This window comes from Myripristis murdjan, chromosome 20 (assembly GCF_902150065.1).
Source record: "Myripristis murdjan chromosome 20, fMyrMur1.1, whole genome shotgun sequence".
NCBI classification, from domain to species: Eukaryota; Metazoa; Chordata; class Actinopteri; order Holocentriformes; family Holocentridae; genus Myripristis; species Myripristis murdjan.
The window spans coordinates 6,414,423-6,439,405 of record NC_043999.1 but is presented as its reverse complement, the minus strand read 5'-3'; the positions used below and the strand labels follow the sequence as shown (position 1 = coordinate 6,439,405).

At 40.3% G+C, this 24,983-nt stretch overlaps 2 protein-coding genes across 2 annotated transcripts in view; one reads left to right on the top strand and one right to left on the bottom strand.

The window, feature by feature from the left end:
- Positions 1-4,154: 4,154 nt before the first annotated feature.
- Positions 4,155-8,146, top strand: ggh (gamma-glutamyl hydrolase (conjugase, folylpolygammaglutamyl hydrolase)). The gene is made up of 9 exons (XM_030079322.1): positions 4,155-4,308; positions 4,543-4,657; positions 4,889-4,939; positions 5,763-5,847; positions 5,939-6,077; positions 6,405-6,511; positions 7,221-7,311; positions 7,404-7,538; positions 7,637-8,146. The coding sequence occupies exons 1-9, from the start codon at positions 4,227-4,229 to the stop codon at positions 7,753-7,755; spliced, it is 924 nt and encodes a 307-aa protein (XP_029935182.1). The 5' UTR covers positions 4,155-4,226; the 3' UTR covers positions 7,756-8,146.
- Positions 8,147-9,191: 1,045 nt separating this feature from the next.
- The window catches only part of dpp6a (dipeptidyl-peptidase 6a), a 202,451-nt gene continuing 186,659 nt past the window's right edge, over positions 9,192-24,983 (bottom strand). Inside the window, exons 17-26 of the mRNA XM_030079320.1 lie at positions 22,095-22,142; positions 18,656-18,754; positions 17,975-18,044; positions 16,294-16,488; positions 15,618-15,672; positions 14,893-14,992; positions 13,858-13,916; positions 13,682-13,754; positions 13,502-13,575; positions 9,192-10,414 (exon numbers count right to left, since the gene is read on the bottom strand). Coding sequence (XP_029935180.1) covers positions 10,265-10,414; positions 13,502-13,575; positions 13,682-13,754; positions 13,858-13,916; positions 14,893-14,992; positions 15,618-15,672; positions 16,294-16,488; positions 17,975-18,044; positions 18,656-18,754; positions 22,095-22,142 — 923 coding nt within the window. The 3' untranslated portion in view covers positions 9,192-10,264. The remainder of the gene's footprint in view (positions 10,415-13,501; positions 13,576-13,681; positions 13,755-13,857; positions 13,917-14,892; positions 14,993-15,617; positions 15,673-16,293; positions 16,489-17,974; positions 18,045-18,655; positions 18,755-22,094; positions 22,143-24,983) is intronic.

Here is a 24,983-nt window from a genome sequence, read left to right as displayed (position 1 = left end):
AGCTCTCTGTGTGCTCCTGCCTGTGTGTTTCCCCGTTGCTCCTTGTCACTTTGTCATCAGTGTGTGTCGGTGTTGTAGCTCCTTGTGCCTGCATGCTCCCGGTGTTTCCCGCTCGCCTTCACCTGCTTGTAAGTCTTGTGAATAAATACTGATTTTCCTCAGTTTCTGTGCCTCTGGGTCTGCCTGCCTGCTGCTGCTGCTGCTGCTGTGACAGGTTCATTTGACAAAAATGAAGAAATACAGAATGTAATGCAGAGTTAAACCGCTATAATACAAAGACAGACTCTCTATAATTGACAAGACACAATGTATATGAATGAATCACCACTGAGGCAGACTTGCACAGTAAATAAAATGTTTAGAAAGTCCATGTTGAGAAACTGTGAGTTGATTTCATACTTTTTAGGCAGGCGGTGGCAATAAATGAATGAATGAATAAACAAACCTCGAGTCACCTTGGTAAAACTTTAGCTGGATATCTTTTTTTTTCTTTCTTTCACAAACCACTCCTAGCTGGAGGATCATGGGGACATTTTCTCGCACTCCAGCAACAGAGAGGGAATCGAATTAGCCGTTCTACACCCTCAGAAGTATTTGGAGCCTGTGTTGATGCCGTCACACCACCGAACGCCCTTGGCACTCGAAGCACTTCTCTGAGAGATTTTCCATCAGCTTTTAAAACTCAGCAATGTCCTCCGGCGTGAACCTCCAACCTCAACACAGCTGTGCAGTTTGCCCGGTGCCTTGACCCGTCTCTCTAAACTCCTTCACAGGATGTTTTGTCAAATGCAGCTTTCCCCATCTCGACTAGAATTTTTACTTGCACAAGCCTCAGAAACATCATCCTGCTGTCCAAATTCATCAAACTGTTAAAGATTTTTCCTCTCACGGCTTTCCGGTCTTTGCTGATGGATATCAAAACTTCCTGATAAAGTGAGGAAACCTTGAACCAAGAGGACAAGCCAAGAATCTCACCGGCACTGCAGTAGCGATGCAGCTCTTTTTTTTTGGAGACATTTTATTTTGCGTTGCTGGCTCTCAAAAATCACCCAGTCAGGCTTCAGCCCTCAATCTCTAAGCATTTGTGCAGCCATCCAGCAATATAAACCACCGGCTCATAATTCAATACTTCAGAGTAATTTTTTGTCAGAGCTTTTCAATCTTTACCCAGAGTGCTGGCTTTGAGAATTCACTGACTCTGAGCCAATGTGTCATACTGCCTCAGAGCTTTTTCAGCGGGTCTAATCCTTGAAACCAGAGTGTCAAGATGCACAAAAAGTTGTCTGGCACTTTGAGGCAGTGGGTCATATTACTGCTGAGCTTGTTCTCTGCAACATTTCAAACTGTCCTCTTGAAACTGGCAGGCATCAAATGCAGCACCTCAACTTCTTGTGCCCACTTATCTCTGTAGGCTTACCCTCTGGAGCTTGTGCTCTTAAAATCTTTGGATAGTGGTTCTCAAAAAAAAAAAAACTTTACTCTTACAATCTCTTGAAACAGTTTATTTCACTGAGATCCTGATTAAAACACCGGCTTAATTTGTCTGACATCATTTCAATTCCTTTTTAGTGCTGGATCTCAAATCAAACATCACTCAAGGGGGCTTTCACATCTAGAACAACGACTATAAAGATAATTATAAACTAGAACAATCGTCTGCCGCTCTGCCATTCAAACTGCTTTGCTGCTGTTTTGTTTGAGCGTCAAGTTTGCGGGGCAAAATTTAGGATGGTTACTTCACAGGCTTCCTGTTGTGTTACTCATCAAAAGTAACGACATGCCACAGATACAGGATTTGGATTCGTTGAAAAGCTGGAAAGAGGAGCAGGGAGGATCAAATGCTGTTTTGATTTACCATCCATTGTACATAGGTTTTACACTTCCAAATTACCAATGCATTCCAAAAGTGATGCACCCAGAAACAGTCAGAAATGAAATGAAGCTTAAGTTTTAAGATTAATTTTTTCTGCATGCAAAGTTTGCACAACAATGAATCTTCGCATTTCACCACAGCATATTGTACTTTTTTTTACTCTAAGGTGAAAAATGATTAAAATTAACAAAATGACTGTTTTGACTCCATAGAAAGAGATTTTAAGACTCCATAGAAATTTGTCATCTGAAAGCTTTTTTAGGAGCTGAATTCAAAATTTAAGTTGTTTTTGAGTATAGCTGGCAAGTTTGCACTTCATATAACCCCAATCTGGAAATTCATTTTTTTTTTAAGTGAAATTTGCTGTGTAAGGTTAAACACTTTTAATTGCAAATTTGAGCAGACTCTTCTTTCTTTTTCACCGTTACTTTTTTTCCACCTGTGAAATTTGTTCCTTGATGTTTGCACTCGGCCTCTGTCAAAATGAGACTGAGCGCTGAGAAACTGTTCAAGCTCAAACAGCTCACTTTCTTACAGAGACTCCACATTAGATTTCACTGTCCACATTACATTCAAACAGCATAGTTCAGATTCAGCTGTCTGGTGACACACACTTCACCTCACAGCAAGTCCTCAAACGATTATTTACCTCCTGTCTTTTGTCTTTTTTAGTGAACCTGAGTCTGTTATTAATGCAAAACTGATTTGCACGTTGCAGCTGACTAAACCAGTATTTCTGCCCCCTAGAGCAGCTCTGTCTCAGACAAGTGTTTGTAAAACTAAAACTTGTTCTTCTCCTGCACATCTCTGTCTGTCAAATGTTTGCTGGACTATGTCTCTTGAATTTTAACTTTGTCCTGATGATCAGTGTCTTTGTCCCCTCTCTGTCTGTACGCAGGCGTTCCAGATGCTCCATACTGGGTGCTCTCCACAGACTACCGGTCCTATGCTCTCGTCTACTCCTGCTCTAATTACTTTGGCCTTTTTCACATCGACTTCGCCTGGATCCTGGCTCGCACACGGACGCTGACTGATGACATCATTAGCCAGCAGCGCGACAGGCTGGCTGCTGCTGGCGTCGACGTGAGTCGCCTCACTGTCTCCGACCAGACCGGCTGTGAGGCCTGGGCCTGAGGCAGGGTCAGCAGGGTGACTTACAAAACCATACTCCTATTGATTATTGAATAGTTGTCACCTGCAACCATCAAAATAATTTAAAGTTTTGTGAAATCTTACGAGAATCACAAAGTTGACTCCCACATTAGAGTTGGAACTAGCTAGACAAATGGGAGTTAGGTGGGGGGGGGAAAAATCTATATAATGAAGGGAAGGGGAAAAATGCCTTTTTTGCTGAACAGTTTCTGTTATGACAACTATGGGTTTACAGAGCTTTTTTGTGCCAACATTATTCACATAAACTGATTAAATAATTGACTGATTAATATATAGATGCATTAAATAGTGATCATTCACACACTTTAAAGTATTGGTAAAGCACTTTAGAAAATGTTCATGTGTCAGTAATAAATAGATGAATAAATGACTGCATTTAAAAATGATTGTGGGATGTCACATGATTTTGTAAGGAGGCATTTGTATTCCAAGTAGGCCACTCTTTTTTTTTTTTTTTTTAAATAGTCTTTTTGCATTTCATAACTCATTTCCCTGCTACTTCACTATTTGTCCTGCTCTTGGGGCCACATGTTATCTGATGGCACACTGGCAGTAAGCCAAACTAAATATAAAGTCCGGACCAGAAAAAAAGTATTTGTTTTGACACATCTGTTCTTGGGCAGCGTCCAATTTAGTCTAAAAACACAACAGCAGCCTTTTTTTTTTTTTTTTTTTTTTTTTTTTTTTTTTGCGGCACATGCAGTTATAGTTTCTCAACAACTGCTAAAAATATTAAAATTAAATGTTAGTGCACTGTAGTCCAAAAAAATGGCAGGACACCGTCATCAGAATAATTAAACCTTATAGAAAACAGAGTGCATATTAGATAATTTTTATTTGTATTTTTATTTATTAATTCATTTTTTTGTTTTATTTATTATTTTTGTTTTTATTATTTTTTGTATATTTCGTGCCCCCCAAAAAACAAAACAAAACAAAAAAAAAAAATTCAGAAAAAAAAAAAAAAAAATCAGTAATCCTTAAGTTGTTTCTGAGTTGCATGGAATTGCGCAAATGATGCTTTTACTTTGGAAAACGCTGACCGGAAGTGCGCTCTCCACCGTGGCGACGCCTGGCGGATATAAAACAAAGCCGCAGATGTAGCAAAGTAGCAAAGTGTGTCAGGCGCCGAACTTGTGATTTATACAGTGTAACTTTCACTTTCTGGGGAAAAAAAAAAATGTTCGTTTTACTTTTGTGCATAAGTCTCTCCTCCGTCCCGTTTTGCTCGTCGGCCGAGAGAAACGACGCTCCAATAATTGGTAAGGTCGAACAAATAACATTAATTTTCATTACGCACAAGGAATTTAGCATTCACGGCGAAATTATAGGCTACATCCGCCGGTAACTCACCGTTAATTAGCACATTAACACCTGAATTTTCACTGTATACGAACATGGAGGTGATATTTTATTCCCCAAGTGACAACAAGTCTAAAGAGTTGGTGAAACTGTTGAAACAGAAGTTTATAACGTCGATATTTTCTCTCGTTAAGGTATACTGGCTCAGGAAGTAAGCAAATACTCAACCGTGCCAAATGTCACCTCTTACATCGCTGCCTCCTATGTGAAGTTTCTGGAATCAGCAGGAGCAAGGGTTGTCCCTATCATGTAAGCCTCACACACTCTTAACGTATTTATGTATCAAAGAAATAATAATAATAAAAAAAAATCATGTCTGCAAGAGATAATGCCACAATGTTATTTAGAGACCTTTTTTTTTTTTTTTTTTTTTTTTTTTTTTTTAAATATATGTATATGTATAATTACACAGTCCTACACACCAGTATTACACAGGCATGTTTATCTCCTTTTGATAAGCTCCCCTTTTCATTTCTGCAGGATTAACAAGACAGTGGAGGAATATAAGACACTCTTCAACTCCATTAATGGGTAAACATGTTACTATGGTAACCGCTTAGCAGCCAGAGCCTCTGTATTATTGTATTTGAGGAGATTAGTTGCAAAATGAGATATACAACATTTGGAAGGGGGGAAAAAAAGACACCTACTCTTGAAGGGATTTTAAAAAAACAAAATGCAAACAGCTACTAGGAGTGTGTTTTCTATCCCTGGGGCCAGTTGTGGTGTTTGGCTGAATTTTTTTCATGTTCCTACAGATAAGCAAGCATACTGTCGATGATGTGACATTGCATTTAGATATTTCCAATGCAGCTACACCAGAGCTTGATAGCAAGGGGGAAAAAAAATATAAATGATCTAAAACATGAACAAACATCAGGTTTTGGTTTCGGCTGCTTTCTGGACTTTTGCACTGACGTTCATCAATCATCCAGGCAAAAATCCATAGTGAGCAGAGTGCAGTGCAGCTGTACATGTTTGCATTTTGAGGGGTGAAAGGTGATTTTTGAGAAATGTAAGGAATCATTAACTCAAGTAGAAGTGGACAAAGCAGGTTAAGGGAAATTGAATCCTTTAACAACAACAATGATAATAAAAAAGTTAAGTACAGCAGTCATAAAATAAGTCCTGGAAGGCTTCACACTTCACAAATCACAAGAACATCCTGTGATGGATTTTTCCTTATAGCACAACATTATAAAAGAGCTGGAAATGCTTAAATGATATTATCCTTTGCAGCAAGAGAGCATTTTGGATATGAAGTTATTTGTTTGTCAGTGATGACTCTGTACTTCCTTGTATCACTAAAGAGAGTGTACTTCACTAATTCCTGGTTAACACCTTTTCTCCACAGAGTACTTTTCCCAGGTGGAGCTGCCAGCATTTACTCATCAGGTTACCAGAGGGCTGCAACAACCTTTTATGAACTTGCTATTGAGGTACAAGCGTGTAACAGCACACTAACCATGCTCTGCCGTTTGGTTTAAAGACTACGTTGCATGATAGGGTCTCATGTATGTGACTTTGCAGGCCAATAAGAAAGGTGACTATTTTCCCGTGTGGGGCACCTGCCTTGGATTTGAGCAGCTGGCCTACCTGACCAGTGGAAAACGGGTTCTCTCACTCACCGATACCAGGGGTGTGGCTTTGCCTCTGGTCTTTACTAACGGTACGGCTTAGTCTTATGCACTTCTAACCATGATCGCTGAAGTGCAAATAAAGTTGTCTAAATGTTCCATTCATTTTTGGCAGCTCAAAAAGAAAAAAAAGTCTCAGAGCCAAAATGTAGAAGTGAACCTAACTTTAAGTCTTGTAAATATATTTTGATAATTATAATGGCATCTTGTAAATACACAGATTTATACTGTAAATAGGTACACTTAGAAGCCTTTATGTGATTTTTGCCAAAAATGCCATGTTGTGCTTGATTTATTACTGTATATCTGTTAATGATGTGATGTCATTATTGACTAAGCTGTTACGGCTCATTTTCCAGAAACCAAAGGCAGCCGGTTGTTCAGCGACTTCCCAGTTGAGCTCATGGAAGCTCTGGCCTCTGAGCCACTGACGGAAAATTCTCACAAGTGGAGCGTGACAACGGAGGTACATCATTTACTTCAAACAGCTTCAGATGCATATTTACCTGGCACCGAAATTAGCCGATGCTGCTTAGTATCAGTGCAGCAGTAGAATACATTTCAATCACCTGTAGGGCTTAACAAGTGATCAAAATATTATTGCAATTGCAATATGGCAAAGTGCAATATCCACACCACAGGAGCTGCAGTTGTTTGATAGTTAAAATTTGTGACAAAATACGATTATAAATGAAGTATTGTGGTGCTACACGTGCCCTGGCCTACAAATCATATTACACAGATGTGAGAAAAGATGTCTGTTTGGTACACATTCCAGTCCTAATCACATCATTACCAATGTTATAGTCTTCTGCAGTGAAAATGAAAATTATTATGCAAAAATTAAGAGTTCTACTAAAATCGTGAATTAATCGCAGTATGTTGTTTTCCAAAGATTTCTCAGGCCTAATCGCCGACACGACTACCCAGACAAAGTAAGAAGAGCATTATCAGAATGATAGACGCCACACACATTCCTGTGACTCTAAAATACTAATGTAGCGGTAGAGAAAGGTTGTTAGAAAAGTTGGAACACTTTTTTTTTTTGTCTTGTGAGCAAGCCAGGGTCATTTTCAGAGCCTGTTGAGTGCAGACAGAGAGGAGAGAAGGATGCGATTCATCTCCATGTGCACAGAAACAAACCTCAGTCTGGCTGTGTTGCTGTGTTATTTTAGACTCATAACAACGACGAAAAACTGAAGGACTTCTACAAAGTTCTCTCCACAAACTCGGACGGAGCGGTGGAATTTGTGTCAACAATGGAAGGTACAACCTAGCCTCAGCTTATGTCTTAAAAGGTTTACAGCAAAATAACCTGTTGTACAGTAAGTGTTTCCTCTGTCTCGACCTCTCGGCAGCGTACGACTACCCGATCTACGCCACCCAGTGGCACCCGGAGAAAAACCCATTTGAATGGACGAAGCCGTACATCCCACACTCTCCGGCCGCAGTGAAGGTCGCCTTCTACATGGCCCACTTCTTTGTCAATGAAGGTTTGAACACGGCGTCGTTTTGATCTCGATCTCAGTCAGCAGTTGCGTGATCCAGTGTTGTCATCTCTGAAGTTGTCCCCGTTTGTCTCCCCTTGCAGCCAGGAAGAACTTCCACAAATTTGCGAGCACGGAGGAAGAGAGAGACGTGCTGATTTACAACCACAATCCTGTTTACACTGGAAGGACAGCTATCTTCGAGCAAGAATACTTTTTTTGATGTCTGTAGAGAGTGGAGAGACGCTGCATTTCAGTTGCTGATTAATTTTTTTGTTCTTTTTTTGATTATCTGATGTTGAATGTTTACAGGAAATCTGAGAAAATATGAAGGACTTGTGCATGCACCAGTATGCTTTTATGACACTGATGCGGTGAAGGAGTTTTGAAAAATGTGAAAAGGCACAACCGTGCTTCATGGCTGTGCTACGTCTGTGTGCCTGAGCCGAGTGACAGTAAAAATGGTAACATTTGAAGGATTTTTTTTTTCCTCTATGATGAATAAATGAATAATTGAATAAATGACATTTTACTCTCTATTTCAGTTTAGCCACAATTTTAAACAAACATAAATTGTAAAGTCGTGAACAACAAACAAGAGGAAGTACCAATAAACAGATCAGCCAAAAAAAACTGAACGATGATAAAATAACTTTTTTTTTTTTTTTTTTTTTTTTAATTCTAACATTTACCTTCATGCCACAATCTGCCATTAGTCTCCTTCTACGCTTTGGATAACAAAGTCAAGAGCATCTTGAAAAAGTCCTCAACCGCTGGCAATAAAGTTCAATGCTGCCATTGGCGTTTAGAAAGTCCACTTTTCAACTCAATTCAAGGACCGCAACAGGAGAACAGAAATGAACAGTTAAATGTAACTTCCAAAATGCTTTATGCACAAATAACACTCAGATAATACTTTTTAGAGTAAAATGATATTTGAGTAACATTTACACATCAAGCTGACGAGACTGGGATCTCAATCACAATACTACTGGAAATGTAATTATGCAATCCAGTAAGGAACATTCAAGATGTCAAAATTTACCATGTGGGAGCTGAGATAGCGCCGAGTCGCAAAAAACCTCTTAACATGCACATAAACATAACACAAATGAGCATTCAAATAAAAAAAAAACAAAAAAAAAACTGATAAAATAAAAATAAAAATCAACATGTGCCTTGAGAATTTAACATTTTGAATGACATCTGCATCACTTCAGTAGACTGTGAGGCTAACAGCATATTTTTCCCTTATATACAAATGTATTATATTTGGGGGTATAACTCTGATCCTAATGCTCCTTGCTTGTCCCTTTATTATGTTCTATAAGGTTTGCACTCGTGAGCCAGTGGTAGGAGACACAGTACTTACAGTAACATAAATACTGCACTTTCTGTACTAACCCTGCGGATAAAAATTGTCTTTAGTTACCGTTCATGAATATCTTACAGACGATGACGCATGCAGATCCTGTACATTTTGGCTTGGTGTCATGTCATTGGTTACACAGCGGCAGGAGCCGGAGCTCAGAGGGCATCCTTCCAGAGAATGGTCATACACTCGCTCTAGAAATTTTAAAAAGTCTTCTTTCACAATTTCAGAATCAAAAGCTAGCGGTTTAAAACCTATTTTTAACTCGTGTTTCAGTACAGTCAAACTTTTTTTTTTTTTTTTTTTTTTTTTTCAATGAGCCGTGTTTTTCCATACATGGAGAGTCCCGGAGCAGGACGGGTTTCTCCCAAAGTAAGGCACAGTGACTAAAACAAGTTGATGATTTTGTTTTTGAAAGACGATAAAACCGAAGCGAGATGATGGCTCACGATAAAAAACAAACAAACAAACAAAAAAAAAAACAATAAAGAAACTTGTGACATCTTTTCTTTCTGCTTCCAAACATTTCGCCAGGTGGGACATTTTGTCAACATCACCAAAATACATAAATGAGGCTACAAGATGATACCAGCATCAGGGCAAACATGAATACCAAAAGAAAATATATCTGTCATAGCCAAGTGGATGTTTTTTTTGTGTGCTATTTTACATACTGTAAGAAGAACAACAGACACAACCACGGTCCAACATGAAAAGTTCTTCACAACTTTAAAAATAGTAACATTTCCTGTTCCACACCGTCCCGGACCCCCCCTTTGTTCTAAACACTGGGTGCGTCGACCAGTTTTATCCACCATGCGTCTGTTTTTCCATGAATGTACAACCCCGGAGTTTGTGCTATAAAGTTTCCATTCTGCTCACAGACTTGAGAGTTTGTGTGAGAGTTGACGCTCTCTCTCTCTCCACTGCTTTTTGAGGCGCCGGTCCATCCGAACGGAAAAGGAGACTGCTTCCTGTTGAATCCATCACCCCTTTCGACGTACTCCAAAAAAAAAACATCATGTCAGGTCATCGGTCTTTGTTGTCTCTCTGGAGGGCCGTATTGATTCGAGCTGAGGGCGGACGGGCGGGAGCGGGGGGGCGGTGGAGGAGGGATGAAAGAGTGGATCAGTTGTCTGCTGGAAAGGCAGTCTCAGGTTCAGCATGCTGACACACGGGAAGTCTAGATGGGGCGAGTGAAACCGAAAAACAGTGGAGGGGCCAAGAACAGAGGAGGTTGCATATTGTGTGGACAACTGGAGGCCGGCGTTGTGCTTGGGCACGGGGGTAGAGGGGGGTGCGGGTCGGGCTGGGTTGGGGCGGGAGGTGGGGGGCGCTGGATGAGGCCGAGCCGGGCGGGCTAACCCTCGTCTTCGCTCTCCTCCTCCAGTCTCTCCTCGAACGCTTTGTCTGGTAGCCTGAAGCATTCCTCGAAGAAGTTGACCAGGGACTGGCTGAGGTGCTGCCGTGTCGCCTCGCTGTGGATGAAGTGGCCTTCGTCTGGGTAGATCTGGGACACAAAGACTACGTTTAGAGGCTCATGTCCCGACCGGATTACAAGACCACACCGGTTCTAGTTTGACCTCATGTGCGTAGTCGTGATCGCACCTTTCTGTCACAGATATTGGTTGCACAAGTATTAGTCCAGTCATTTTATTAAAAAACCTAGGACAAATTGCAAGAGAAGCAAACTCAACTGATTTTGTATCCTCAGTTTGTCCTGAGTGAGGGGAAAAAAAGTCCCAAGGAATCCCATTGGTGGAAAGTTTTGAAAATAACCTATTTATGACCACATATTACCAAAAAACACTGTTTTTAACACACAGGGGAAAGGGGTTCAAAATTTTACTTTCAGATATCACTATAAAAATTCACGAGTTGATTACACACACAAAGACAAGAAAAAAAGTCAATTACAAGTTCTTTGAATTATTCTGTTTACACATGCATATCACACATTATCTGATTTGATATGCGCTAATAAGGAATATAAGGAATAAATGCCAGAAGAGACATTTAAACAGTGAATTAAAAGGTTACTATATATATAGTAACCTAGTAACCTTTTAATTCAAGGTTAAGATAAGGTCCTTATTAGTGCATGTCAAATCAGACAATGTGTGATATGCATGTGTAAACAGAATAATTCAAAGAACTTGTAATTGACCTTTTTTCTTGTCTTTGTGTGTGTCATCAACTTGTGAATTTTTATAGTGATATCTGAAAGTAAAATGTTGAACCCCTTTCCCCTGTGTGTTAAAAACAGTGTTTTTTGGTAATATGTGGTCATAAATAGGTGATTTTCAAAACTTTCCACCAATGGGATTCCTTGGGACTTTTTTCCCCTCACTCAGGACAAACTGAGGATACAAAATCAGTTGAGTTTGCTTCTCTTGCAATTTGTCCTAGGTTGACCCCAATTTTGGCCTAAAATTACTGGACTATATGTATAGAATATAGTTTGGTAGCTTAGATTCCTTCGTTCTTTCAGGTTCAGAAAAACTGCTGTGACACTTGTATGTTCGCTGAAATCACTCTTTCACTCATCAAATTCACACATTAATGCCGAATATGTTCTGCAGTCACAGCTGGGAGAGGGTTTTGGGTTCACTTGTTAGCTGCCAGTGCCCCAGTGAGGCATAAGTGGCCTAGCTGGAGCTGCCCGCCTAGTTTAGGCCCACGCTGAGCTGAAAAGCAAGCGCCGTTCAACCCGGCCACATGTCCCCTCGTTCTGCGGTGCAACTGTCGGCCAATCGTTGACCTCCGCTCGGTCCAAACACTGAGTGGTTGGGCAACCATTCACAACACAGCTGAGGAGAGCTGTTGGACAGAGTTTGAGTGTGTGTGTGGGGAAAAAAAAAAAAAAAAGTTCCTTTCAAGTGTGCACCTTTTAATGAATTTATAGTGGCTTTACTGAAATTACTGTTGGCCAAGTATTCACAAGATGGAATTAGCTATGTGGTGGTTTTTGACATTTTCTGAACATGAATGGGAGGAAATTGGGGTAAATTGTTTCACTGGGCTTGCTTACAGAGTATGCTGGCCGGGAAACTGCGCCACTGCTCTGCCTCTGATTGGCTAACCCTCGCCTTAATCACACTTGCCAACAAAGGAAACGATTATTAATCAAGCAGAGACAGACTACACTGCAAAAAGTAAAATCTTACCAAGAGTATTTGTCTTATTTCAAGTAAAAATGTCTTATTTCTAGTCAAAATATCTCATTACACTAGCTTTTGATTCTCATTACACTGATCATGTCTTATTGACATGATCAGCTCAGAAATAACTAGTTTTTAGACAATTTTCACCTGTTTCAAGTGAAAATTTACTTGAAACAAGTTAAAATTAGCTTGAAACAAGAATCAAATTCTGTCAATGGAACAAGCAAAATTTTTACTTGTGTCACAAGTAAAAATTTGCTTGTTCCATTGGCAGAATTTGTTTCAAGTAAATTTTCACTTGAAACAAGTGAAAATTGTCTAAAGACAAGTTATTTCTGAGCTGATCATGTCTTATTTTAAGTGTAATGAGATATTTTGACTAGAAATAAGACATTTTTACTTGAAATAAGACAAATACTCTTGGTAAGATTTTGACTTTTTGCAGTGTAGGATGGGTATGTGGGCCTGGCAAGTCAATTTAGCCTCTCCAAGTTAAAGCAAGCTTGCCTTCTGAGCAACCAGAGCAAACTCTGTACACACTTATGCAACCGATATTTGTGACAAACAAATATGATCACGACCACTGCCAGTGACTCAAAATGGGGCCAGTACGTTCCTTTAAGGTTCACATTCACTGTTGACATTCGCCTTTGACAACGTGCGGCTGAGTATCAAACAAACAAAAAAAAACAATGACAAATCATTCCCATATATGTGTGTCCTGACCATGAACCGGAAAGCCCGTCTGCTAAAACGTAACAGAAGACGTGTCTGCGAGCTCTGACCTCCCAATCCTCCAACACAGGGGACAGAAAATGTGATCCAAATGATAATGGAGAGTCGTGTTTTATGCCGTGCACATCTCCGTCTGCACAGATGGCACAAACAAAGTGAAAGGGGCGAGATGTTTACATGCCATTTACCGGCGGCTTACTACTGAGGGGAAAGTCATGCATCTTAAAGCAGTTTCTCATGATCAGAGAATAAACTGGATTTTCTGATAGTTATGATGTTTGTATGTGCCCGAACCAGGTTAGGCCTTGTTGAGTAACCCGGGTTTAGACTGTAATTCTTTGAAAATGAGGGCGTGTATGATCCGTACACTGTGTGCATATGCATGTATGTGTGTGTGTGTGGGAAGTGAGCTATCTAGCGGTCAGTAATAAGCCACAATGAATGTTCAGCTGCAGTGCATTGTATCTTAATTGGATTAGTCACAGTGTTAATGCAGGACGCCTAAAAAGGTCTCATAATCTCATTATATGGAATGGAGGCATTGTGCGGGGGTAATCCTTCGGCTGATGTGGGATCCTACTGGGATCAAAGCGCTCCCAAAGGTTGGAAAAGCACTGAACTATAAAAAGGAAGCTACGCACAAAAAATGGGTGTCAGTTCACTTATTATTACAGTGAGACGATGGTACGAGCACTTACCTGTAAGGTATAGTTAGCCCTTTCATTGATAAGCTGGGCAATGAATTTTGCTGTGTGCTGGAAGTGGACCTTTTCTGGAAAAAAAAAAAGACAAAAAAAAAAAAAAATCAATTACAGGTGTTCTCTTCATGAAAATACAGAAAAAGTTGTATATTTTACAAAGTTAAAGACGTCTCCTACCATCAGCTGTTGGATGTATGATGAGGAACTTCTTGTCCATAAACTGGGATGCTCTGTGTGCTAAATTTGCCATCTGAGGAGTTAATTATAGCACAGCAACAAAATTAGATCAATTTGACATGTCATTAACGGCCATGATTTGAATGGGAATGGTGGCCGATGTAATCAAAGCTTACTGTGTATGCCCTCGGATCGGGCTTGGGCAGTCCGAGATATCTCTCTGAAAACGCTGAGGCTGCAAGAGGAGGTGAAAAAAAAAAAAATAAATAAAGTTTGCACTGATATAAACATTAACTTTATATATCCGTTTGTCAATAACTGGACTGATTCATGGCTCCGGTAAATGATTTCTGACAGCCTCTCTGGCCGTTTTGATCGAGCGCACACGGCGAGGCTCCTTCCCAGGTTGTTTTTCTTTTCCACATTCAAATATATTCATCAAATCTACATATTCTTTTGTCTAGATACTGTTGCGGACGATCTTCATTTGCAATTCCAAACTTATGCAGTGTCATGGCGTGTCTCTCGCCCCCCCCGGGCAAAGCGGAGGGAAATAAAATAGAAGGAGAAATCAGTCACGCCGTGACGCCTAACTCCGCCTTAATTTACACTTTCCTGACTCGGTGCGCCTACAGCTAGGAAAAGCACAGTTTCTCATGCTCCATCTGTTTCCGTCTTTTACACACACACACACACACACACACACACACACACACACACACACACACAGATGCATTTCCTTTGGTAGCTGAGGTGAGGTTGGTTAACGTTGGCACACTGTTTGTCTGGCACCGTTACGTTTGAGTTGGTCACACTGATAAGGCGCCCTTGCACATCTATCTCTCTTGCCCATATTTTCACATATCTCTCTCTCAAACACATAGTATGACTGAAACAACTCCCAGCCACAGAGGTACAATGGTCTTTTTTAAATTTATCTAGGAGGTGTTAGATTCGCTGGGTCTCGCAAGGCACACACACACACACAAACACACACACAAACACAGATGCTCGCTCTGTCTTCCTCCCCCTATTTTGGCTTTTGATTACTTTCTGACAGCACTGTCTGTTTGGTGCCTGAATGGTTATGAAAAGTTGTTTTTCTTTGCTTATTATCATGCAGCAGAGGCTGGCTTTTTGCATGTGAATAAAAGGACATTAAAATTACACTGCACACACACACACACACAGACAACACACACACACCTTACCGTATAATTCAAAGTCGGTGATGGGCGAGAGGACGGCTCCACATTTTACAGGAGACTCTTCGGTGCTGAGCAACAGGCTAGTCACGTAGCCTCCATACACCTGAGACACAACAAATTCATATTAATACCACAGAGGCTGAGGAGCCGCATCCCCAATTCCAACAGGCTCTTATTGATTCGTATTGACGTCAACGAGGGGGTTTTAATGTCACATGAAATGCAGGTGTCACATAATGTCACATAAATGCCTTTTCGACAGCCTCCTCGCCCGTGCATAACAAAAACCTGCAGGAAACACTCCAATAAAAAGAATTCAATGATAAAAATGTAAATCCAGTAGTAAGAGAAAAAGGGACTTTGAAATATCTTAGTACTGTTCCTCTATTATTTTATTATAGTACAAGAAAAGTTAAGTTATTGCATTTCACTCTGACACTCCTACTGTCAGAGAATACAATCTCACAGAGAAAAAAAGGAGGAAATATTAACTGAATATTTAAATTTGGTTATTTTTTTTTTTTTTTAAGTTGCTGTAGCAGCAAAATAGTGGAAAAAAAGTCCACAAAAATACAGAAATTTAAATTCAGTTTACTAAGCCACCACGCAATGCACTGTAGTTATTATTAATGCAACTCTCCAAACCTGGTTGGAAAATGTGTGAAGCTGTAAATTTATGTCATCAACTATCAGCGCAAAGAAGCATAAAGATAGATAAATATACTTACTCTTCCAAAAGCTCCAATTCTGGTTTTGTCAACAAAGGGCTCTTTTGAGATGATACTGCAAAGAAGGAGCATTGGTTATGATTAGGAAGGACAGTTTAGATAGATATCCAGCTAGATATCCAGTTTAGATAGATAGATAGATAGATAGATAGATAGATAGATACTTTATTCACCCCGAAGAAAATTCACAGTTTTCAGCAGTATCCTAGATTACAAGATTAAATAAATAAAAAAATAAATAAATAAATAAAGAATAAAAGATGAGACCAGAGATCTAAGTACACAATGTGCAAAAAACAGTGTGCATAGATGTGGGACATAGATGTATACAATGTGCATAGATGTAGGAATTTACAGTATAAACAGATAATAAATAGCAGCAAGCAATATAAACACTCTAAACAAGGAATATAAAAAAAATAGAAATATGACAATTTAAACAGCAGCAGAAGAAAATAACCTAAACAGAAACAGTTTAATATTTCTTTGCACCATTTCACCATGGTTAATGTATTTTTGATGAATACTGAACAATATATACAAGGTGGTTATCATGAAACGCTCAGTGGTGAATTCTGGCATCCGATTAGCCATCTTTTCCACGTGGGATCGGGGTTAGTAAGATATTTCATATGAATTTCAACAAAGCAACACAAACACATCTTGCCCCGTCTACCTGAGCGCCTCCATCTGATCCCGCTCCTCGAACACGCCCAGCTTCTTCTGGATCCTGTGCAGCAGGTTGGTGCCCTGGAAGCCGCTGCCTCGCCCGTCGAAACGCACCACGATGGCCCCAAAGCTGCTCACCAGGACCGTGGCCCAGTCCATGTGAAACCGCTCCGACACCATCTGACCACCGGGGGTGCCATCGCTGCATATACAGACACACACACACACACACACACCAAGAGAACACCATGTCAGGACATTTACTGCTGCAATATGCAAGTTGTTTTCACACTGACACCTGTGGCGTTACCCATGCAGATTAACTCGGCCTGAGGCTGGATGCCACTTCAAGGTCGACGGCTCATCAGGATGAGTGACAAGAGTTGGGCGTGAACTTCCCCAACAGAGAGGGAGGACGGAGTGACTAACACTATACTTCTCCAGTCTCAAGGTGAAAAGTTTTGCTTTAACCCAAAGGACTAACATGGCGATATGTTCACAGATAAGGAGCAATAATTACCTTCATAGAAAGGAACAGAATAAAAAAATATGGATGAAAGGAATTATGATTTTGCTTTTAACAAAATGTGTAGATAAAAAAGGACCGATTCTAAAATTCGTCTTCCTGAGTTTGAGCTGGAAAGTAAAGCCCGATTTGCCTGTGATTAGTTTTACATGAGGAGATGGATGGTGTTTTAATTACCAGAGCATCTCTGTGATTTTAGTCCCGTCTGAATTGGTCATATCAGTAACTCTTACAGAGTTTTCACAGACTTTCACAGAATCCATATCTTGACAAGTCTTTTAGTTTGAAATCTTGTTTTTCTTCAAACAAGTGAATAAATCATCCAGTAGGATGACATAATTCCTGTTTTTTTTCCAGTGCTAATCAACTTGTTTCCACAATTTCCTGAACCAAGCGTCATTTTCTTGATCCGAGCGGGCTGTTCTGCCTTATTCTGCCTTGTTTCAACATATTTATACGTGAAAATTGTGTAACTGTGTAATTTGTTCCCTGAAATATTCCTGAACAAGAGAAACTGCACTGGAAACATGTGGTCCTAGAATAATAAAAATGCCAGAAGATGAGATCAGGAAGACATAAAGTACTTTTCAGAGGGAAAACACTTTTAGCAGCTTTAGTTGAGATATATAACACAGTGGTCTATTCATTAAAAAACTTCTTTTAGGTGTTGCAACAATGTGTAAATGGAATACATGGGCCCATCTCTGCATTTTACACACTGATTTCTTATCCGGTGTAAATTGGTCAGAAACTTTACCAACGTCCCCAGATAAAAATAACTTCACAGACCCCCCTATGTAAAGCTAATCCTGCCGGAGTCGGGCTTTGGAGGTAGTCTAACATAGGTGGAGAGGAATGCTAATGAAAGAGGGGGTGGAGATGAGGGTAAATTTTCTCATCTGCAGTGTAATTATTACAGCGCTACAGAGGAGGACAAAGCCCCGTGTCTTTGAATTAGATTGAAATGCCTGATTAAAGCTGTGCCTTGCAAAGTGATTAGCTCCGCCGATGAGGACCAACGTGTCCTCACACAACTTAAGAGTGAAGTGCGGACAAATGGATAAGTCAACAATCGGCACAAATTCGCATGTGTGCAAGCGTGTGTTAAGCGTACAGAGGTGTGTGTGTGTGTGCGTGTGTGTGTGTGCACGCTCATGCTTACACGAGGAGGAGCAGCGGGTAGTGTGCTGTGTCCACAAAGCCTGCAGGTTTGAGGATTTGCATGGTCAGGGCTGTAAGGCAACAACATGGCAAAACAGCTGTTATACACAACAATGCATAGGTGGTGATTACATACAGTTGCGTGACATCACTGTTTTTGAGATAAATCTTTTCTTGCACTGAGCTCTAATAGTTGAAAGCTTAAACTCTGCTGCCCTTGGTGAAGTGAGACATCTTAGAGGTGAAAAATCACCTCCAGGATGTGAAGTTTTATGGTTATGTAGATATATAGTGAAGCTAAGTTGTTAATTTTCATAGTAACACATTTACTTCATAAAATTAATCGGGCATTGTTCAATGAAGAGCAGACCTTAGCTGCAGAAAATTATACCAATGATTAAGTCTGACAGCACCTAGATATTGAGGAGTTAAGTGTTTGACCCCCAGCTGCTGCAGAAGAAGCCAAAATCATGCATTTTCAAATTATAGAGAATAATAAAGTGAAGGTCTTGTACATCTCTATGCATTATAAATGAGATTCTGCTGTGTTAAGTGTTTATAACTCTACAGGTTGTCAATGTTTCTCTGCACCCATTTCAGCAAAACGACTTCTTGCGCATTTGCTGTATTTGACATTTGTCATTAAAATGATTGTGATTCTGGTAATTGGAGCGGCACATACTGTAGTCTTCGATGCTGATCTCCTTGTACTCCACCATGGGCATCTGCATGGAGGCCAGGGTGAGCCTCAGGTTCTCATTCATCTCCAGCTCATGCACTTCTGCAAACAGAGTTGACATCAAATGATCAACCACCCAGTCCTCTGGTTAGTATTCAGTTCCCAATGCACTACTCTGACATTGGAATAGGACTAGAATATCAGAGAGAGATTAAGACAGAGAGGAAAGGATAGAGTGGGGTAAAAAGAGAGAGCTAGAGAGAGAGAGAAAAGCAATGCGTATGCACCGTCTTTGGCAGTAGAGAAAATTAGCCCTCAATTGGATATCGAGATTGTGCTGAAACTATAGGAAGAGATTAGTGCTGGCAGAGATCATATTTGAACTGCATAAATCTGAATCTGTCACGCTCATATTAACTCGGTGAATTAAAAGAAAGAGACTTTAAAAATGTATTTGTAGGGCACAATTAGACATTTAATACAGCATTTTGAAATTGAATGTGGTTATTACTGAATTTAACTCAAAGATAGAATTTCAAATTAGGAGGTTCAGGAACAGGTTTGGAGAGCTGCACATAAACGTGCACAGACATCAGAATCTCTTTTCCTCTGAAACATTCACCATGAAGTAAAACAAATCCCGAAACGCAGTTGCAGCTGATACTATGGACTGGATTTTCTGAGGCAAACTTGCCTTGAGAGCTTGTTGAATAAGTAATTTGTGCAAGACGAACTTAGCACCGTGGGTTGCCAGAACTCCTGGGGTCAATGGGGATCTAGCAGACATTATGTTGGGATGTTTGCTTGGTGGACATGGTCAAAAAGCACCAGAGAGGAGGGAAATCAACACTAGAACCCTGCCAAGACCTCCTGTGCTGACAAACAAAGATAAAGCCTGACAGCCTGGTGGAGTAAAACTTCAATTAAACCTTCTGAAAGGAAAAGGGAGCAAGAACAGCTCTGCCTGGATTATCGACTGCTGCGATACAGCAGAATCTGTGCGTGCATGTCTGTGTGTGTGTGTGTGTGTGTGTGTGTGTGCGTGCGGCCACACCAATTCTGATATGACCTTGTCTCGGTGCTGCGTGTGGTCTCAGTTGGGTACAAAGTAAACAGCGTTACTGGGCCCAGCGTGCCACCACTGCAATGGCACCCCGTCTTGTGCAAAAGTTATATTAAAGGTACCCGATGGAATTTTCCTTGCACTCAGTTTTGTTTGCATTCAAAATTTCTCACAAACACACACTGTGTGTGTCCTTGAGGCCTAAGAAGCACTTTGAATGCATCTGCTACCTCAAAATACATTTGCAAACTCTTATTCTGGAATATTTTGAACGCTGATTTGTTTACATCAGGTTGCATGTATGTCGCTCACGTGCTCACGGTGTGCTGGGAGAACATTTGATACCAGCAAAAGTCTTACAGACACTAGGCCATTATATGTATACATAAATATATATGAGTATATGTATAGATAAATAGATGTATACATGCAAATCATTACCGAACCTTGATAGTGTGATACGTATTACAACAGCTAAAACAGATATAAACATAGATAACATGCATCTAGGTCCTAGGAGGACAACATTATGCATTATGCAGTGTGAGAAACAGATGCATTAAATAGCTGCTAGCAGCCAATGGCACATTCAGCACAATAGCATGAGGCACATATATGCATGCATCATAATTTAGAGCTTATAGCAGATGGCACACACAAAACAAGAAGCACTAAGAGCAAGCAACATAATCTCTGGATTGCACGGCAGCAGATGACAACAATATGAAATGCAAAGAGCGGCATGAATTTTAAAGTTTTACATTAAACGTTTCATTAATCATGCCGTCATTAGGCACTTGCAGTGTACATAGTGCTATAATTGCATTGTGCATGTGCTATATGGAAGGGGTAACCACTTTAGTGCTATGTGAAGTGGGTTGATGTTGGTTTTTAAAGGCGATACTTCAATAACGTTCGATATCTTTTGCCTTCGAACTTTGAAATTTGAACATTTCCACATGAATATTTTCGATGGTTCTGTGGTTCTCCAGAGTTTAATCTTGTCCTTACTTTTGTCAGGGTGGAAAAAAAAAAAAAAAAGCCTCGGAGGATTCATATCATCATCAAAGCAAAATTCTCCACTGAAAGCCAGACTAATTAATATTTTTTGGGGGGATCAGCAGCTATTTAAGGCAGGGTTACATCCCCATTCCTCATGAATTCAAAGGTAGGGGAAATCTGTGGTAAATTACTGCCGTTTAATGTGTTTTTTTTAAAGAATACTCTGCCCAGAACTATATGTTGGGTATCATGTATTCGCCCCGAGTTGTCTGGAGTGTTTAACAAAGTTTTTAACCACATTCCTCACAGAGAACTGGGGTGCCAACAATCACAGTCATTTCCAACCGCAGCAGCAGCCCGTTCAAACACAAACCAAACAGACAAACACCAACAAGGACATCCATTTCAACTTCTCAAACTCATGACTCTCCATTTGTATGTTTAGTGTGTCACAAACAGGAATGTGATTCAAACTTTTCTATCAGACATTCAAGACAATTCGGGATGCAAAATGTATAGTTTTTGGCCTACACTGCAAAAAACTCAAAATCTTACCAAGATTATTTGTCTTATTTCAAGTCAAAAATGTCTTATTACTAGTCAAAATATCTCATTACACTTAAAATAAGACATGATCACCTCAGAAGTAACTTGTTTTTAGACAATTGTCTCTTGTTTCAAGTGAAAATTTGCTTGTTTCATTGGCAAAATTTGTTTCTTGTTTCTAGCTAATTTTCACTTATTTCAAGTGAATTTTCACTTTTTCCACTGGCAAATTTTGCCAATGAAACAAGCAAATTTTCCCTTGTTTCAAGTGTAAGTTTCAAGTGAATTTTCACTTGAAACAAGTGAAAATTGTCTAAAAACAGTTTACTTCTGAGGTGATCGTGTCTTATTTTAAGTGTAATGAGATATTTTAACTAGAAATAAGACATTTTTGACTTGAAATAAGACAAATAATCTTGGTAAGATTTTGCGTTTTTGCAGTGTAAGTGTTCCTTCAAGAGTTAAATGAATAAATGCACTTCTTGGTCTTGCAGAGTGCTTTTACGCAGCTGTGGTTATGGAACCTCCGTCATATCAGCGATAAATGACACTGACACTGTAACAGTAATCAAATTACAGTATGCTCATTTTGCCAGTGGGCAGGTCATAATTTCATAAGGACATCCATGCAGTCAAGTAATGTAATTTGCGTTGACTTGGCTTGTAGACAAACAGTGACTCAGTGCACAGGTGGTCCTTCCGTCCCGGGCTGCCAGTGGAAATAAACCGTATCTGTCTCCTTTTGATAAGATCAGCCTTAACATGTGTATTTTAATTTGATTCAGACTCTTGGAGGAGCCCGTCTTGAAATCGCTTGGTTGAAATACTCACTCTCTCTGTCCTGTGTGTTGTAAACGGCTACAAATGGGACGTCAGGGCCTGAAAGACACAAGGCAGGAAGACATGTTAACAGATGTTTTTTTTTTTTTTGTATTGCATCACCAAGCTTGTAAAAATATAGCTTCGTAAGTGTCCATGACATGTGCTGGTGCGGCTCCATTAGGTAGCGTTTTCATTTCAAAGACGTCTACGAATGAGGCATTTTCTGCCTGTTTTCAACCTCTCTGCATCACTATTTTTAGCCTTTGTCCTTGACATTAGCAAAGTTTGGTTCGTCATGAAATGAACACTGATCTCAAAGTTTTTCGACTCACAAAAAAAAACACAAGAAAAAACACAAAAGACACATCCCGGATCTTCGCTTTGTCAGACAAAGACGCAGAATTGTAGTTTAGTCGATTAATGTAATGCAATAGCTGGAAAAAAAAAAAAAAAAAAAGCTTTTCCGGATCTAAGCCACAAATAGAGACCTCAAGCTCCTGGTCCTGAAACCTCAGTGGTGGGAGGAGGGACAGCAAATGAAGTGACTGATGCTCTTAGCAAATTGGGAACACAGTGCAGGAACACAGCGGCTGTGCAAACCACGCCAGCCATTCACTCTCGCTTTCTCTCTCCTACGCGCTCTCACAGTGGTAATGATATCATAGCTTCATCAAATTAATGTGTGTGGGCCGGCTGGGAGGACATAGCTGGATTAAAAATGTATGAGGTACAGAACCCTTGACTTTCAGTGATGCCTGGTGTTGACGGTCAGTCGGGGACAAGCTCGCTGCCTGTTTGATTGGAGTTTGATCTGGTTTAAAAACGGAGAATAAAGACATCAAGTCTGACTCAAATCACAGAGGCTTCACTCATTTGACACCATTTGATAATCTCAAACTGATGGACTGAAGAACAGAGGTCACATTAGGGCTGCACGATTATGGCCAAAATGATAATCACGATTATTTTGATCAATATTGTAATCACGATTATTCATCACGATTATTCATCATGTTAGGGAAAGCATCTGTATTTTTATTGCACTACTTTTAAACAAACAATATATTAACCGTTTTCAGTGCAAAATGAAACTTTAAATAAAAATAAATGCTTTATAATAAAAAAAAAATAAAATTATTTGACTAGTGTGATCGCTCCGTTCCGTGCTTGAATACATTACACCTCCCCCACTCTGGCACGGTTGGAGGGGGTGTGGTGTGCTCCAGCACGATACGGGCGTTCATGCACAAGCACATGCACGGTCACGCACCGCGCGAACGTGGATACAACATAAATCATGCAACTTTCCTCCTGCCTCCGCAAAATCGTTTAATGCGCGCAGCGATTACTGGCGAATGGCCGCATTGCGCAATCAACCATGTTGTCTGTATCGCTGTCCATGGTGCTGCTGCAACCGCGTATAAACAAAAGTTGATTGATGATGAAAGGTACATATGGCAGTCTGTGTGCGCCGCGCACCTGTCAGATCCGGCAGACCTGACCGGCCGTAGCACCGCACTGTCTGCACCGCCACCCGGTTGAATTTAGCAGCCAGCTGACATGCTGCTCCGGCTGTCAGTTGGACCTTTCTGAAGGAGGAAGTTACCTCCGAAACTGTCAAGGTAAATAAACATCCTTTAACCTATGTCTGATTAAAAGAAACAAAAACGTCTTTTAGTTAAAGGAAGACATAGTGAATGTATTTGAACTATATTGATTTATGATGACGTCGGACCATGCCTGTTGTCGTATTTCAACGTGATGATGTGTATTCCAGGGGAAATCGCGCTTGGGCACGTTTGGGCTTTAGCTAATGTGAGTGCAGGCCAGCCAGGGACTGGGGAGGGGAGGCATTTTTGCTTTAGTACGATGCGCAGCAAATGGCCCTATGTGAGCAGGCCCTGAGGAGCCTCTCTGACGGGGAACTTGTTGCAGGAACTGCCGTACCTTCTTCTCCCGACATGACTCGTTCTCATCAGTCCACCGAGTAACTTGAGGCTGCCGCTGCAGAGTGCGCTCGCTTGTTATTTAGGCAGCTTAATGAAGCCCTAACCATGCGTTCGCCCCCTGGTGGTTGGCTGACTACTGGCTGAGAAAGTGCTTGATTAGATAGGCAGCAGAGCCGCATTTTAAATGTAAATATCGCCGACGATCAGGCTCATTTAATCGTGGCAGCCAAAATCGTGATCACGATTAAAATTCGATTAATTGTGCAGCCCTAGGTCACATGTTTCCTGGTAACAAAAAAAAAAAAGAAAGAAAGAAATTGGACTGATCTTTTACTCCAATTAACTACTTTTTACTTTTACTTAAGCGCATTTTTACAGTAGGACTTCTGTTTTTACTTACAAAAGCTATCAGCAAAGTACTCTTTCCACCACCATTATAAGAAAAAACAATGAGTTCATGATGTTACATAAGTAAAAATAAAGGACTTTTGGCAGTAAAACTGTACTTTGAGAAGAGAGAGAGAGTTAAATTATTGATGCATGAACTTGTAAGAAGTATTTCAGTGTTGTAGCTCTTGATGTTTTGCATGTGACAGCTTATTCTGTAAAGTAAATGGTACCTACAGTAAAAAATGTCCCTCTGAAATACAGTGTAAAAGTTTGAAGTCTCACTACATGGAAATACTTAAAGTAGCAGTGCCTTAAAAAAAGTACAGCCATTGAGGAAATGTATTTAGCTACTTTCCAGCTGTGCAGTTTAGTTACAGCGGGGGGACAAACAGAAGGCCAACATGCCAAAACTCAGAACTTATTGCCAACTAAAAAATGTTTACTGCCCAGAACCATATGTAACCCTTTCCCTGGACAGAAGTAAAAGATCCCTGTGTGCCCAGTTGAGGGCTGGGATTCTCCCCCTGGCTTTAGAAACGGGTAGATTCAACTCCATTCC

Bases quoted from the DNA above. Each gene is read 5' to 3' on its own strand.
- ggh (XM_030079322.1), top strand. From the start codon at position 4,227: ATGTTCGTTTTACTTTTGTGCATAAGTCTCTCCTCCGTCCCGTTTTGC. The intron at 4,309-4,542 runs GTAAGGTCGAAC...TCTCTCGTTAAG, and splicing joins AAACGACGCTCCAATAATTG to GTATACTGGCTCAGGAAGTA. The intron at 7,539-7,636 runs GTTTGAACACGG...CTCCCCTTGCAG, and splicing joins CCACTTCTTTGTCAATGAAG to CCAGGAAGAACTTCCACAAA.